The 17,064-nt window shown below is 39.2% G+C and overlaps 1 protein-coding gene across 1 annotated transcript; it reads left to right on the top strand.

The window, feature by feature from the left end:
- The first annotated feature begins 11,564 nt into the window (after positions 1 to 11,564).
- On the top strand, positions 11,565 to 15,606 carry LOC108367224 (uncharacterized). Its single transcript, XM_017621817.1, has 3 exons — positions 11,565 to 11,743; positions 14,521 to 15,160; positions 15,517 to 15,606. Exons 1-3 carry the CDS (start codon positions 11,565 to 11,567, stop codon positions 15,604 to 15,606), a joined length of 909 nt encoding a protein of 302 aa, XP_017477306.1.
- The last annotated feature ends 1,458 nt before the right edge of the window (positions 15,607 to 17,064 follow it).

Here is a 17,064-nt window from a genome sequence, read left to right as displayed (position 1 = left end):
CCGTCATGATATCAAAATCGTGCTTGGCGACTTCAATGCCAGGGTGGGCAAAGAAGGGATCTTTGGAACCACCGTCGGAAAATTCAGCCTCCACGACGAAACGTCCGACAACGGATTGAGGCTGATCGACTTCGCCGGGGCCCGAAACATGGTAGTATGCAGTACTAGGTTCAAGCATAAAAAGATCCATCAAGCTACCTGGCTGTCTCCGGATCGAAAAACGAGAAACCAAATCGATCATGTTGTGATAGACGGAAGGCACGCTTCCAGTGTTTTAGACGTACGCACACTCCGAGGCCCAAACATCGACTCGGACCACTATCTTGTTGCAGCCAAGATACGCACCCGCCTCTGTGCAGCAAAAAATGTGCGCCCAAATATGCAAGGAAAGCTTAACGTCGAAAAGCTGCAATCACAACAGACAGCCAGCGCTTTCGCTACTCGACTCTCACACCTGCTCTCAGAGAGCACTCTTCAACAAACCGACATATGCGAGCAGTGGAACCACATTTCCCGCTCATTAAGTACCGCCGCCGAAGAAGTAGTCGGATTTCAGCGAGCCCGAAAGAACAACTGGTACGATGAGGAGTGTCAGGAAGCTGCAGAGAAAAAAGATGCCGCCTACAGGGCCACGCTGCGATCGGGCGCAACGCGCGCTATGTGGGACCGCTATAGGGATCTGAAGAGGGAAGCGAGACGTATTTGCCGCAACAAGAAGAGAGAGGCAGAAATACGTGAGTGCGAAGAGCTTGAAATGCTGGCCGACAGGAGGAATGCCCGAAAATTTTACCAGAGAGTTAGGCGACTTACGGAAGGTTTAAAGACCGGGGCGCACTCCTGTAAGAACAATAATGGCGACCTAGTAACTGATGTCCAGAGCGTACTTAAATTATGGAGGGAACACTTTTCCGCCCTACTAAATGGTAGCAGCACGGAAAGTTGTGGAGAAGAAGAACCCGAGCCCGCAGTCGATGATGACGGAGTCGACGTTCCACCGCCTGACTATGACGAGGTACGTATAGCAATAACGCGGCTGAAAAACAACAAAGCCGCTGGAGCTGACAGCCTGCCAGCTGAGCTATTCAAGTACGGCGGCGAGGAGTTGATAAGGTGCATGCATCAACTCTTGTGCAGAATATGGTCAGATGAACGCATGCCCGACGACTGGAATTTAAGTGTGCTCTGCCCAATCCACAAGAAAGGTGACCCCGCCATTCGCGCCAACTACCGCGGGATCAGCCTTCTAAGCATAGGTTACAAGGTCTTATCGAGCGTATTGTGTGAAAGACTGAAGCCCACCGTCAATGAACTGATTGGGCCTTATCAGTGTGGCTTTAGACCTGGCAAATCCACCATAGACCAGGTATTCACAATACGCCAAATCTTGGAAAAGACCCGCGAGAAAAGGATCGACACTCACCACCTATTTGTCGACTTTAAAGCCGCTTTTGACAGCACTAAAAGGAGTTGCCTATACGCCGCTATGTCTGAATTTGGCATCCCCTCAAAACTCATACGGCTGTGTAAAATGACGTTGAGCAATACCACCAGCTCCGTCAGAATTGGAAAAGACCTCTCCGAGCCGTTCGCCACAAAACGGGGTTTCAGACAGGGCGACTCCCTTTCATGTGACTTCTTTAATCTGATGTTGGAGAAGATAATAAGAGCTGCAGAACTGAACCGCTCAGGAACAATTTACTACAAGAGCGTGCAATTGCTGGCTTATGCCGATGACATCGACATCATCGGTAACAAAAACCGCGAAGTCTGTTCTGCCTTTTCCAAGTTGGATAGGGAAGCAAAGCGCATGGGTCTGGTGGTAAACGAGGACAAGACGAAGTATCTCCTGTCATCAAACAAACAGTCAGCACATTCGCGCCTTGGCACCCACGTCACTGTTGACAGTTACAATTTCGAGAAAGTAGAGAATTTCGTTTACTTGGGAACCAGCATTAACACCGATAATAATGTCAGCATTGAAATCCAACGTAGAATCACTCTTGCCAACAAGTGCTACTTTGGACTGAGTAGGCAATTCAGGAGTAAAGTCCTCTCTCGACGTACGAAAACCACGCTCTATAAGTCACTCATCATGCCCGTGCTGGTATATGGCGCAGAAGCATGGACAATGACAACATCCGATGAGGCGGCTCTTGGGGTGTTTGAGAGAAAGATTTTGCGGAAGATTTACGGTCCTTTACGCGTTGGCGACGGCGAGTACCGCAGACGATGGAACGATGAGCTGTATGAGCTTTACAACGATATGGACATAGTGCAGCGAATTAAAATACAGCGGCTCCGCTGGCTTGGTCATGTCGTTCGAATGGACACCGACGCTCCAGCTCTGAAAGTATTCAACTCGGAACCCGCTGGTGGTAGCAGAGGAAGAGGGAGACCCCCACTGTGATGGAAAGATCAGGTGGAGAAGGACTTGGCTTCACTTGGCGTTTCCAATTGGCGTCAGTTGGCACAGAGGAGAAACGACTGGCGTGCTTTGCTGAACTCGGCCAAAATCTCTTAGGCGGTTACAGCGCCAAAAAAGAAGAAAAGAAGAACTTAATAAACTCCTGCCTTTCGTGACTCGGCGCAAAAATTTAGCCGGATGGGCGGGAATGGAGCAATGGGATAGTTTGAAACTTTATTTTATTTCCCGCTTTTACGAAGTAAACTGTATGCGAGCTGGCCGAAGGAATGTGTTGCAAAACCAAATGCTATTTTTTATTTCTATCTTAAATTTTTCCCATAATTAACAATCTTAACAAAGAGTTCCAAGCTGAAAGCTCTCGTTTGCCATACTTATATGCAACTATCAAAGTACATTATCTCTTAATTTTGAGTAACTTGATTAAAAAAGGTGCGATCAGTAACATATTAGTGTTGATTTTAAAAATGAATATAATCGTATTGAAAAAACTGATATTTTTGTTAGAAAAATGCTGAGATGTTTATGAAAAGTGATGTCAATTGTTCTGGAATCCTTGAAGTTAAAACCAATATATTAAAGTTTTACACAGAGTTGTTGGACCTAATAAATTTAAGTTTTGATTCCCAGCGTGAAGATATAAAACTTTTACAAATAATAGCACCAGCTGAAGTAGTTTCTAACGAAGATTTACCAATTTTACCTCTTTTGTTAAAGTTTCCTCATCTCATAGATTGCGATCCTGATATAATAACCACGCAATGGAATTTACAGAGGCTAAGTGAGCTTGATGTGTGGTCAGGTGCTAAAGATTTGCATGTGCAATTAATTGATTTAAATTTACTTTAAAAAACAATTAACTTATTGGTACATAACATGTACATATGTATATAATGCATAGAACCAAATAATTTTCAATGATCTCATCTCTGTGCCTAAGACTGTGTCTGCATTTATTTATTTCTTGTTTGTTTTAAAATGTACAAAGTACATATATGTATGTATGTAAATGTTTTGTATTCGGAACTTTTAATCTTAAATAGATGAATTGTATGCTTTCAGAATGCTTTTTTGTAATTGAAATTTATTTGGTAGGTTGTAAACGATTTTGGTCGGATTTGGGAAGAAAATTGGTAAGGGGAAAAAATTGTTAGTGGCAACGCTGGTTGAATTCCAAGTACAAGTACAGTAAATCTTCTCCTGAGACGCAAAATATAAGCAGTGTGAATCCCTCTGAGGCACACAGCGCTAATCTTCAAACTGATTCCAACAATAATAGTAGTGATAAACAACAGAACGAGATACAATCGCATCCAATGCACGCACTTATCCGGAAGAACAAAAAAACTCGCAGGATGGCCATTGCTCAGTCGAACGCTGCTAACGGCAACGCCAAGTGTGCGGTAATTGCGAAAGGGCTTCTGTCAGAACGAAGAAAAGCGAGCTTCTGAACGACATGAATTGCAAAAGCGTTGCCATGTTTTCGGCATCAGAAAACGTCCCTCTTGGTCTGAAAAGACGTCATTTCTCACCCAAAAACGTCTTTTCCATGTATGCACACAGAATTATTCTTATTAAACTTTTATTGTATACAAACGTACAGATGTACGTAAGGTATATTAAAATTTCATTTCGACAGAGCACATTTAAAATTCATTAGTGGTATTCACCAAAGTGAGCAAGTGGCCTGGCACTCTGGCAAAACAGCAGATGGTGAATACCACTATTGTAAACTGGTTTGAGATCATTAATATAAAAATCATTTTATACATACACTTGTGATCAGCTGATTAAGTCATCAACATTTTTATCGATTTATAAATCCACATTTCAGAGTTTGTGCAAAAATTATAAAAAATCTGCCAAGTTTCAGCTAGATTTTCAAGTTTTTATTTTTTTAGATTTTTTAGAATTTTTTTGAGTATGCAGTTTGATAGCCCATTAAATTCAAGGGTTATAATATGCAAGTTTTAAGTTGCTAAAGAATCGTGTTAATTTTTAATTTTTTTTTTTCTTGTAGACATTTGGTTAGGTGGTAGGTTGTCGAAAATGCTACGTTCTGCTAAGAAGGAACATAGTGCTTTTGCGAGCGTGCGTTTTGCAATAGATCATCTCTTCCTGATTTGGCTTTTAATATGCGATTGCACACATTGTAATAAGCCTTGTAACCGCAAGTGTTTACACAACCAGCCTTTGAACGCGGGATCCTTAGTCCAAGAATAAAAAAATGCGCGTACGCTTGGTTTGCATCATATTTAAGTCATATGTGTCCAAAGAATAAATATGTTTTGAGGCAGCTGCTGCAAACGATTCTAGAGAAGAATTCATTAAAATTGAAGCTGTAGCTGTAACAAACTTCATATAAATTAAAAAAACGCATTATGCTCTTACTTTTCAACTAAAAAAAAATAAAATAAAACTACAAAAAAATTAAAACTACAGTCAACTCCAAGCGATTCTAGACCTGAATTCATTAAAATTAAAGCTGTAGCTGCAAAATACTTCATATAAATAAAAAAAACGCATTACGCACTTATTTTTCAACTAAAAAAACAAACATTTATAACTACAATCAACTAAAAAGGATTCTAGACCAGAATTCATTAAAATTGAAGCTGTAGCTGTAAAAGCTGCGTATGAATTAACCCTAGAATGCTAACGTTCGCCTGTGAACGAACTGCGGAACGAATTCAGTTTTCTGGCGATATTTCAGGAACGCTCTTTATGATCAAAGTAAGCGTTCACGTCAACTCAGTTTAGCGTTGTACGAGGTTGTTAGCAGACGCACATTGTACAGTGGCCTTACGCGGCTGAGTTCCATGCCCTCTTGACGCCTGACAGGCGAACGTTCGTAGTAAAGGTAAATTTGTTTGCTGTACTTATTTCAATTTTTAACATGTTTGTTGGCTATTTACTCTTTTGAACTTAATATTTTTTTTTACTTTTCGAGGTGGGTACCTATGAGGAACAAGTTCTAAAATGGTTGGAAGAAATATCGTTGAATGGAAGCGATAGTGAGTACAATTTGGAAGAAGATTTCAGTGAATGGGCCTTATGAATTAAAAAAACTAGGCAGTTGCTTTTTCTCGAGATTTCAAACCTTTTGCTTGATTTATTCAAATAAATTTACGTAAAAGGTCCGAAATTTTAAGAAAAATCAATTGCCTAGTTTTTTTCATAAGGCTCAATGTGATACAAAAAAGTCGATTTCTTTTGTAGGTACAAGTCACAGTAGAAAAGATAAACAATGAATTCATTTTAAGTGTGAAAGTTAATACGAACACTTTTAAGATAATTTATGGAATGTTTGAGTTCGTTCGTTAAAATTTTTTTTTTAAAGTACCCCTCTCAAAAAGATGATAAAATATGTGTTAAATTTCAATACGAATTATTTTTATTAATATTAAAAAAATTATTAAATGATTTTATTTTTTTACTTTAGAAACATATGAAATATGTTTAAGTCCATTTTTTTAAATAAATTTAAGGTTTTAAAAAGACAATATTTGTACTTTTTTTCAAAGTAGCCTCACAGGCGAACTTTACTATTATTAAGAAAAACGCATTACGCACTTTTTTCAACTAAACAAAAATTTTACAACTATAATCAACTACAAACAATCCTAGACCAGAAATCTTCGCCTGTGAGGCTACTTTGAAAAAAATTAGACCAAAATTCATTAAAACTACGGACTTACGGACTTATTTTTCAACCACAAACTCAAAGAAGCTTACTACAATCCTCCAGAGGGTTAAATCTATCATATTCTAGGTATTTTATCAAAATGCATCAAGGTCGGGTGCCAACTTCACGGAGGTGATAAGTCGCGCTGAATATAGGCTCATGGTCGCCAGTATCGATATTGTGGTCTGCATGCGGAGTCGGTTCATCGCGTTTCCCGAATGCCTCTGCATGGGCCTTAAGAACGCCGTCGAGCTGCCTTTTCTGCTCCTGGTTCAGGCCATTGCCATCAGATGGTGTCACCAACTTGAAGTCGATGGAGTACAGCCTAGTGAAATCGCTATCGTCGTAATTTCCGATATTGTAAATCAAGCCATTCAAAAGATATGGTAGTGATTTCCTTTCCAGAGTAGCAGCATCAGCTGGTAACGCGTCTTTTAAAATAGCTTGTACGGAGTGCGGTGAGTACTCATTGCCAGGAAACTCTGGACCGTAAGATTTGAACTCAGACATGGAAATTTTCGAACGATCTACTTCCCTCTCTGGCTCTTCATCAGCTACTCTTTTCGGTCGTATGCTTGACACTTTAATGATCTCTATAAGATTTAACTTTAGGGCAAAGCAGGCGCGAAATCGAAGTGTTGCATTGGATCACTCTCAAAGTACCAATACTTTTGACCCATGTTCAGGACTATACCAACCTGCTCGAGAAAATCCATACCTATGTATAACAGTACGGATACCACACGCGTTAGGCAATATAACAAATTCAATATTGAGACGACGACCACCAATCAAAATTTCGCAGACGGTGGATAAGCACGCGCGAGTGGATGTACTACCATCAGCTAGAGCAATCAAACATTTAACTTTTTGGTATTTGCATCCCTTGAAATCCATGACGGACTTCAAGTTTGCACTCGCTGCGCTTGTACGTGAACCAGAATCAAAAAATGCTTGACGTGGGACACCAAAAAGTTGAACGTTTACCATAGGAATGTCTCTTCCAATACCAAGAGCAGTTATATTGTTGAAATTTGCGAAATTGTCAGCGGGTGGACTTTTATTGCGACAAGTTGTGCAATTTTCGCGAGCAACACCTGGCGCGTTACACCAATAACATGCAAATTTGGGCTTCACAGCTACGGCCTGTGCAATAGCAGCTGACTGAGCTTCAGCAGCATTAGCTTTTCGCCTTTTGAAGCAGTTTTCTAGCGTATGCCCCTTCTTGCGGCAAAAATTACAACGTAAAGCTACTTCAGCAATACTCGCACTCTTTGGAACATGTTCGAAATTCACCGTTTTACGTTCGCTTACAAAATGTTCAGCCTCTCCTGCTTCACTAAGTAATTGCTCATAAGACGAAACCGTTTGTCGGCTACTCTCTCACGGATTTGCGCGTGCAACATACCAAACAGCATATCTAGTTGTTCTGCTTCGGCAGGAACATTCTGAAGCTGCGTACATAATGCTCGCTTCTTCCTAATGACGGTGTCCGTAGACTCGTTCTTTATGTTTTATGTTTTATTTCACAAATTTCAGAATAAATACGCCATGCTGGCTTTGGTGGTCAAAAGCTTTCGCGCGTACGACCACAGTATATACAGTAATAAACCTTTTCGCAGCTTTTCACCAATTAATCCCCGAGGAGTACTTTTGGGTTGTGTGCAACTGTTGGGAATTTCGCCTCATGATTAGAAAAAGTTCTTTTCGGCGATGAAATATATGAAATTATGTGTTATTTATGAACAAAATGTAGGTGAAGTATAATATCACTGCTAAATTAAGAATAATATCAATAGTTAAGTAGGTACATAATTAACGCTTATGTTTCCATAAACTGGAAAACTCAAATCGTAGTTATAGCACTGAATGGAGTTTACCGAAATGTAGATTTAAAATTTAAGAAATCTCTATTGTAAGATTATATTTTTATGAAAAAAGTGAATTTTATGTTTTGTGAATTTATCAAGTAAAGTTCTAAAATTCCGAATATATTTAAGTTTTAATTCCAAAAAAAAACGAGTTTTGTATAGTTATAGAGACTCCAATTCCTGCCAGCGCATCCGCCCAGACAGCTCATTAAGCACACCCAAGTTTAAGCGACCATTACCCGTAGCTCCTCAAAAATACTTAATATCGACTTGTTCAAAGTATAGAATGTCACAACTATCAATCATACACACATACAATCGTAATTTCTTTGAATGGCTACTATATAAATTCAAGACATGCGTTTGCTTGGAGACTCCGTTGGTTATGGTGGTCATAACTTCTGCCAGCACATTCAATGGTCCATTACCCGAAGCTGCTCCAACATCATGATGTATAGATTTAAATGAGTCTCACATGCCACTGTCTCTGGCTACAAGCTGGATATGAAATTCACTACTCGGAGAAACTTCAAATAATGTGCTTTTTATGTAAATTTGGTTTAAGTACTAGCGTTTTCAGTATTTAAAAATTCATTATCATTTACGGTGTTATATAACCAGTTAAACACTGAACTATGATGATCTGTATTAGTATCTATATTAATAGGGAATAAAATCCAATTTTGCACTTCTGTAATAAAATTCGGCCACTATTATATAGTCATGTATTGTGCCACTCTGTCATAGCACGGTTGTTGCTCCATTTCATACCACAGTAATTTTGTATACAACTCTGAATCAACAAATTTCATGCTCCTTCTCATAATCAACCCTGATCACATTTTAACCCCGAGGAGTACTCAAAAAGGTTTATTACTGTATATACTGTGCGTACGACGTCGGCAAAACCAGCAAACTCGTCCTTTAGACCACGCCAGCACTCTGCAGCATAACTCTGAAGCAACATTGCCATACCTTTAACCCTTAGACGGGCAAGAGAGAAATATCGGGTTTTTATTTTTAGGAATTTTTGTTTCAGGATAACTTTGTTACACTGATCTCATATTTGAAGGCCACTTGCCAAATTTTTAATTGTTGGGGCGCTGGGTCCAAAAAATTGAACACCGTCTGTAAACGGTCTTGCCTGTGTAAGGGTAAAAAATAAACCAGGTGTTTATAGATATAAAATGAAAGAAAACAATTTTATTCAAGCAAAATTACTGATTAACACAGTTAAAAATATTGTAATATTGATTTTGTATTATTCACGCGAGTGATAGTCTTTAAAACAGTTTTTGGTACGCGAAAAACATAAATGTAGTTTACATTTTGTACAAAAAGTTTGAGTATCGGATTTCTTGCACAGTTTGCATGACTTCTTTGAACCCCACTCAGGAATATGGCTAAGCTGGTCATACCTTATTTCTCCCACGGGGTGTGTTGCTCGTTTACCAATAGTGTTATTGCTAAGGACAGGCTGTGGTGCGTTTGATGGCCGACCAACTGTTGGCTTGTCGGCAGAAATACTAAGAGCTTTAGCTAATTCCAAGCGAAACTGGTACAGCGTCAAATCTTTTTCTTTCCCTTCTTCCTCTGTAAATGATGATTTCTTACAACGGTACAGAATAAAAGCATTGGTAGTAGCCATATCCAGTAGATGATAAAAGATACGCGTCATAGTTTTTATACGCAATGTATTCTCTCTTCTTTCTATTGCATTCTTGGAGTTGATTTGCATCGTGAAGACCAGTAAAGTTGGGATTTAAAATTATACCATCGTAATCCCTGTTTAATTCTCTATAAAAAACGTGGTTAAAAAAAATGGGGTTTTCCAAGAACTATTTTTAAAATACTTTTTTTTATGACGAGATGGTTTATTTTGTAAGAANTCTCATATTTGAAGGCCACTTGCCAAATTTTTAATTGTTGGGGCGCTGGGTCCAAAAAATTGAACACCGTCTGTAAACGGTCTTGCCTGTGTAAGGGTAAAAAATAAACCAGGTGTTTATAGATATAAAATGAAAGAAAACAATTTTATTCAAGCAAAATTACTGATTAACACAGTTAAAAATATTGTAATATTGATTTTGTATTATTCACGCGAGTGATAGTCTTTAAAACAGTTTTTGGTACGCGAAAAACATAAATGTAGTTTACATTTTGTACAAAAAGTTTGAGTATCGGATTTCTTGCACAGTTTGCATGACTTCTTTGAACCCCACTCAGGAATATGGCTAAGCTGGTCATACCTTATTTCTCCCACGGGGTGTGTTGCTCCTTTACCAATAGTGTTATTGCTAAGGACAGGCTGTGGTGCGTTTGATGGCCGACCAACTGTTGGCTTGTCGGCAGAAATACTAAGAGCTTTAGCTAATTCCAAGCGAAATTGGTACAGCGTCAAATCCTTTTCTTTCCCTTCTTCCTCTGTAAATGATGATTTCTTACAACGGTACAGAATAAAAGCATTGGTAGTAGCCATATCCAGTAGATGATAAAAGATACGCGTCATAGTTTTTATACGCAATGTATTCTCTCTTCTTTCTATTGCATTCTTGGAGTTGATTTGCATCGTGAAGACCAGTAAAGTTGGGATTTAAAATTATACCATCGTAATCCCTGTTTAATTCTCTATAAAAAACGTGGTTAAAAAAAATGGGGTTTTCCAAGAACTATTTTTAAAATACTTTTTTTTATGACGAGATGGTTTATTTTGTAAGAATCAACAATTTTTTGTAATTTGTTTTCGAAAACTTATGTTGAGATATATTTAGTAAGGTGTTAAACATAGAGTTTTTGCAAAAATTTAAATTTTATTGCAGATTCCCATAGAATACCTTTACCGGTATAATATTTGTACGGCAAGATGGGCGTGGCAATTGTATGACTAAACTTTGCAAACCGCAGATTTTATTGCGGATTTCGGCAGAATATCGCTTCGTTAACAACATTTGTTCCACAACTTTTCTTAGCTTTAAAATAAGCTAATAGCCCCGCTATCAAATTAACCTGCGAAGATGATTTAGTACGCTTTCGCTAGCTATAAGATTTTGTTNTAAAAAAAATGGGGTTTTCCAAGAACTATTTTTAAAATACTTTTTTTTATGACGAGATGGTTTATTTTGTAAGAATCAACAATTTTTTGTAATTTGTTTTCGAAAACTTATGTTGAGATATATTTAGTAAGGTGTTAAACATAGAGTTTTTGCAAAAATTTAAATTTTATTGCAGATTCCCATAGAATACCTTTACCGGTATAATATTTGTACGGCAAGATGGGCGTGGCAATTGTATGACTAAACTTTGCAAACCGCAGATTTTATTGCGGATTTCGGCAGAATATCGCTTCGTTAACAACATTTGTTCCACAACTTTTCTTAGCTTTAAAATAAGCTAATAGCCCCGCTATCAAATTAACCTGCGAAGATGATTTAGTACGCTTTCGCTAGCTATAAGATTTTGTTTTTATGTTCTCTCTGTTATGTATTCATTGTTGTAAAGTTGGCACATCTCAGTTTATGTTTGTTTGTTCTTAATCTTTCTATCCTTTATGCTTTATAGTTGCTTTTGTGTATACACCTGAACTATCATGGTTGTACCCAGCAGCAAAACGGCTAACATTGACAATTGTAGTCGTGCAATGGTGAACATTATGTGCGGTCAACAAACGGGCTTGAACATTGTTCATTTTAATGCGCGCAGCCTTAATTCTGAGAATTGTCTCCAGTCGATGTTATATGTGTATCTGAGACGTGGTTCAGGTACAATGTAAGCAGTGTCCATTATGATATTAATGATTATAAGTTGTTTCGATCTGATAGGGTAGACAGAAAAGGTGGAGTTGCTATTTACTGCAAAAAGCACCTAAAAACCAAACAGGTTTCGCAGTCACATTCAGAAAGAAGCTGCGTGGAGTACCTGTCTGTCGAAATGTCTAGCCCGTCGTCCAAAATCCTGTTGTCTTGTGCGTATAATCCCTATTAGTATTTCAGCCTATGTGACTTTTTTAATTCTCTGTCCACTGTTTCTGTAGATTATGACCATATCATTCTTTGTGGTGATTTTAATGTGAGCCTGTTATGTCTTGATTCTGCCAGTACTCGTTTAATAGATAACATCTCCTGTGTTGGGTTGTCTATGGTTAATTTATCGGTGCCCACAAGTTATGGTTGCAATTGCGGTCCCAGCTTATTAGATTACTTTGCTGTATCTGATCCTTCTATTGTTTTAAAATTTGATCTTTTATATCTGATCATGACTTGATATTTTGTTCTTTTGACGTTAAGCTTGATCACTATGACGACAATACCTTTGTATGTATTTAACTTCTTTGACTACCGTTCCTTAGATGTCAACAATCTTTTCAGTGGCCTCTTCCAGATTAATTGGTCTGATTGCTGGGGTCTCAGCACCGTCCATGAGAAGCTCCGTTTCCTGAACGAAAATATACTAAATTCGCTCCTCACTCATGTCCCTCCCCGAACCTGTGACAGGTCTTCTTCCTGCCGTTGGCTTAATGGTGCGGTCCGGTCTTGTCCCCTTACGACCAATTCTGTAGCCTCCTGTCCGGTCTCGTTTGCTGGCGAAAAGTTTGAGTTCATTGCAGTGAGCGAGATAGATGTGGTGAAATCTGTTTTTAAGAACAGGTCCAACGCAACCGGGAAGGATGGCATTCCGATTAGACTTGTGAAGGTAATCTTACCGATTATTTTTGTCTCACACGTCCTGTTTTCCCGATGCCTGGAAGATTGCTACTGTGCTTCCTGTAGTCAAAACTAAATCCGCATCCAGCCCTAGTGATTTCCGACCAGTGTTGGCAAAAAGTTAATCTGATTAATGATTAAAAATTAACGATTACAAAGTCAATCGTGATTAATGATTGAGAATAATTAATCGTAATCATTAATATGATTAATGATTAAAATGAAATTAATCGTAATCGTAAGAAGGTGATTGTTTAAGCGACTTACGCACTTAAAATACACCTCTGCTAAAGAGAACGCAGCCACCCTCTTTTTCGAACTTACGGCAGTTCGATGTGGCCATGCGACTGCTATAAATAGGGGCACCTTATTGGTTCTCCTCCCTTCTTCTGTTCTTCTCCTTTTTCGACCATACGGATTGGACCATCATCGAGAAAGTATCATTTTAACCAACTACATCAACCGAAGGAATTTATCAACTTCATCAACGTGGAGTATCACAGTACCACATACATCATTTACTTTGCTAAGTATCAATTTGAATTATACATCTACATTTCAATTACTGCTTGGAACATCTTTGTGTTATATTTATATTGAATTCTCATTCTTGTACTATTGAATTGCAATATTGTCTCATTAAATTGCATATGAATTACATACATGCGCAGTTGCATTATTATACAAATACTTGAGTGCTTCACATCGATTACCCTTACACGTGTAGATCCGTACCTACACGTACCTCTAACACACGATCCAGAAAATAAAGGTCGCGCCATTCGCGGACCGCAAACCCTCTCTTCGTCGATTTGACAGCATCCACCCAATCGCTGACGTCATAAAATACTTTTGTTTACATTCACTGTTGCCAACTGGATGCTTTTCGCGCCAAATATGGGTATTCAAAACGCGAAAATTTTTGAGTTTGGTGCTTGGTGCATTTGTGGTGCTTTTGTTTTTAGTTTGAAGACACCAAATTAGAAAATTTTAAAAAATGGAAGCAAAATTTAGAGCAATCGTAAGTGTGGTAAGCAACTTTACAAAAGTTTTAACAAAATCGTGGCACAGTGACATAAGCGACAACAAAATATGTGGCAGCACCATCAATCATGCCAGAAGAAATCGACCGTCGTGCAAGAAACATTGATTTTTATTAATTTGAATCGGAATCCTTACAATAAAATTATGTAAGTATATATATAAAGTCCATAAAATATACCAATTAAAATTTGGTGCTTTTTCAAATTCAAAACTTGGCAATACTGCCTTTTGTTCGATGCTTCCTCTTTTTCTTTTCGAGTTCGTCTTGCTCTCCCATTCTGGTATTTTTCGACGTCACGGCCAGTTGCTCTCAGCTCGATTGGCGCAATCTTGTATTCTATCATTCTTGCCTCTAACAGATTTGAGAAGCAGAGGCCACTTATTCCAGGCCTCAGCAATTTCACTCCTCAATATCGTACATAGGCGTTTACCTCCGTAAGCCCTCCAACATGGTCCTTGCCAGCCAAATTTGAGCTGGCAACCATAAAATCAAGAAAAACGAACATAGCTACTCGCTAGTATTTTTTCACAAAGTCGTCACTTTGGCAATACATAGCAGCAAGTTACCAGCGAGTTCGTGTTTTTGTGCATTCAAAAAGTTTGCAATTAATTAAAACTACGCTAAACCGACAATCACAAAAACGGTGTGAAAATAGTGCCATCGAGTTACGAAAGTGCTTCGCTTGGTATTTTAAAGCGAACCTGATTGCGAAGTGGAATTGCGATTTCCACAGGCGCAGCCAAGGCAATCGTTCTTCGAAAACTAACCAGTTTTCTTCCAACCTTCCACATGAGAAGGCCCAATATCTCCGAAACAATCGACATAGATCTTGCCGATCCACATTTCTTTAAACCCTCGCAAATTGATATCGTTCTTGGCAGTGATCTAATGCCACAAATTCTTCAAGACGGTGTCAAGCACAATGTCTTCGGAAATCTTTTAGCGCAAAATTCCATATTCGGGTGGTATCTAAGTGGACCCACCAAACGAGAAGTCATTTCATCGTATCACACTCATGTCGTTGAGGATAGTGAAGACTTAAATTCCCAACTCAAAAAATTTTGGGAAATCGAAGAGTTGCCCGAGCACCATCCGCCATCTGAAGATGGCGTTTTTTGTGCGAACCTTTATCTCAACACCACATACCGGCAAGAAGACGGGCGCTACGTTGTCCGTCTTCCGTTCAAAAGAACATTTCCATCGCAGCTCAAGCTGGGTCGTTCGCGCTCAAAAGCCATGAGCCAAGCACTTCGTATGGAACATACCCTATACAAAAATCCCGGCCTAAAAGATGAGTACACGCAAGTACTTGAAGAATATCTAACTCTTAGGCATATGAAGCCCACTCCGTCTGAAGAAATCCATGACAACGGAACCTACTTGTCATTTTATTTACCTCATCACTCGGTCATCCGTGCCGAAAGCAAAACAACCAAAGTAAGAGTGGTAGTCAATGCCTCCAAACCGTCCGAGACGGGACTTTCTCTGAACGATGTCCTCCATACAGGCCCAAGCTTACAAACCGATTTGATGGTTGTAATACTAAATTGGCGTCTCTATAAATACGTATTCAATGGAGACATCCAAAAAATGTACCGGCAGATCCTAGTACATGAGCAAGATCAACCATTTCAACGCATTCTATTCCGTAGGAATAATGATAGCAAACTTCGNCATTTCAACGCATTTTATTCCGTATGAATAATGATAGCAAACTTCGAGACTTTGCACTCAAAACCGTCACGTTCGGCGTAAATTGTGCCCCATATTTGGCCTTCCGCACCTTACATCAGTTGGCAACGGATTCGCAGCGCACGTATCCATTAGCCAAACGCATCCTTACCGAAGAGACGTATGTCGATGACATATTATCAGTAGGCTAGGATATTCAATCCTCCTTAGAGGCACAAGCTCAACTTATTCAGTGTTTATTATCGGCTGGATTTCCTACAGAAGATCTACTAGACAAAAATTTTCTCAAATTTGATTGTTCAAGTTTAACGAAAACGCTAGGCATACGCTGGAATGCCTTAAACGATTCGTTCTCATATTCTATTCAGCCCATACCACCATCAGCAAATACAACAAAACGTCCAATTCTTTCGTCGGTGTCGAAACTTTTTGACCCGGCAGGGTGGCTATCGCCCATCATAATCCAATCAAAAATGCTATTACAACAATTATGGCTGGAAGGCATAGAATGGGACGAATGCGTTAAACCACTATCGTTACACAAATGGAATCAATTCCTGGCAGATTTACCAGCCATTGAACAAATCCAAATACCTAGATGGACAGAATTCGCTCCCGATCGAAAAGTCCAAATCCATGGATTCTGCGACGCTTCCGAGAAAGCTTATTGCGCAGCGATTTATATTCGGACTCAGTCACACGAGAATCATGTAACCTCTCAGTTACTTTGCTCCAAATCGAAAGTAGCTCCATTACAAACAATAAGCCTTCCGCGCTTGGAGTTGTGTGGAGCAGTTCTGTTATCGAAAGCAATAAAACCCGTTCTTCCACAACTTCCTCTAGGAAAATATGAGCTATTTCTTTGGTGTGACTCCTCAATAGTGCTCTCGTGGCTGGAAAAATGGAAGCACATTTCAACGAATCAAAACCCTGCGGACTTGGGAACACGTGGCTGCAAGCCGCAAGAGTTAATCACCAACACACTCTGGTGGCAGGGGCCCGAATGGCTGTTGAAAGAACAAATGCACTGGCCAAAATCACTACATCAAAAAGTCATTCCTCCCGAGATTCGAAAAATTACAACTCTTCACACACTAGAAGATCAATCTGACATCCTTAGTCGCTTTTCCTCATGGCCAAGGGCCGTTCGAGTCATCGCATACATATTTCGTTTCTTTAATCGAACCAAATCACACATAATACAGTCCACACCAGAACCTTCGTACGGAACCGTAGCACTCTCTCAAAACGAAATACAATTTGTAAAAACGCGACTAATCGTACTCGTTCAAAAACGTCATTATCCAGACGAATATTTAAAACTGGCGAACTGCGAACCAATCGCAAAACCGAGTTCGCCCCTTCCCTTGAATCCGTCGCTGGATAAACAGGGCATTCTTAGAGTCAACGGACGCTTGGCAAACGCTCCGCTTTCATACAACGAAAGGTACCCAATTATTCTACCTGAGTCATCAAGATTTTGCTACTTATTTCTCCAGTTTGTGCACACTTTGCTATTGCATGCAGAACATCAACTCATGATCCGAATGGCAAAACAGGAATTCTTCATCCTGAGACTTAAGTCCAAAGTCAAACAAATCATTTTCAGTTGCAAAATTTGTACAATTTCTAAACAAAAAATGCGAACA

This window comes from Rhagoletis zephyria, unplaced genomic scaffold (assembly GCF_001687245.7).
Source record: "Rhagoletis zephyria isolate East Lansing unplaced genomic scaffold, Rhagoletis_zephyria_1.1 Rzeph_scaffold_02588, whole genome shotgun sequence".
Taxonomy (NCBI): domain Eukaryota; kingdom Metazoa; phylum Arthropoda; class Insecta; order Diptera; family Tephritidae; genus Rhagoletis; species Rhagoletis zephyria.
The sequence above is the reverse complement of the archived record's forward strand: the minus strand, read 5'-3'. Positions and strand labels throughout refer to the sequence as shown.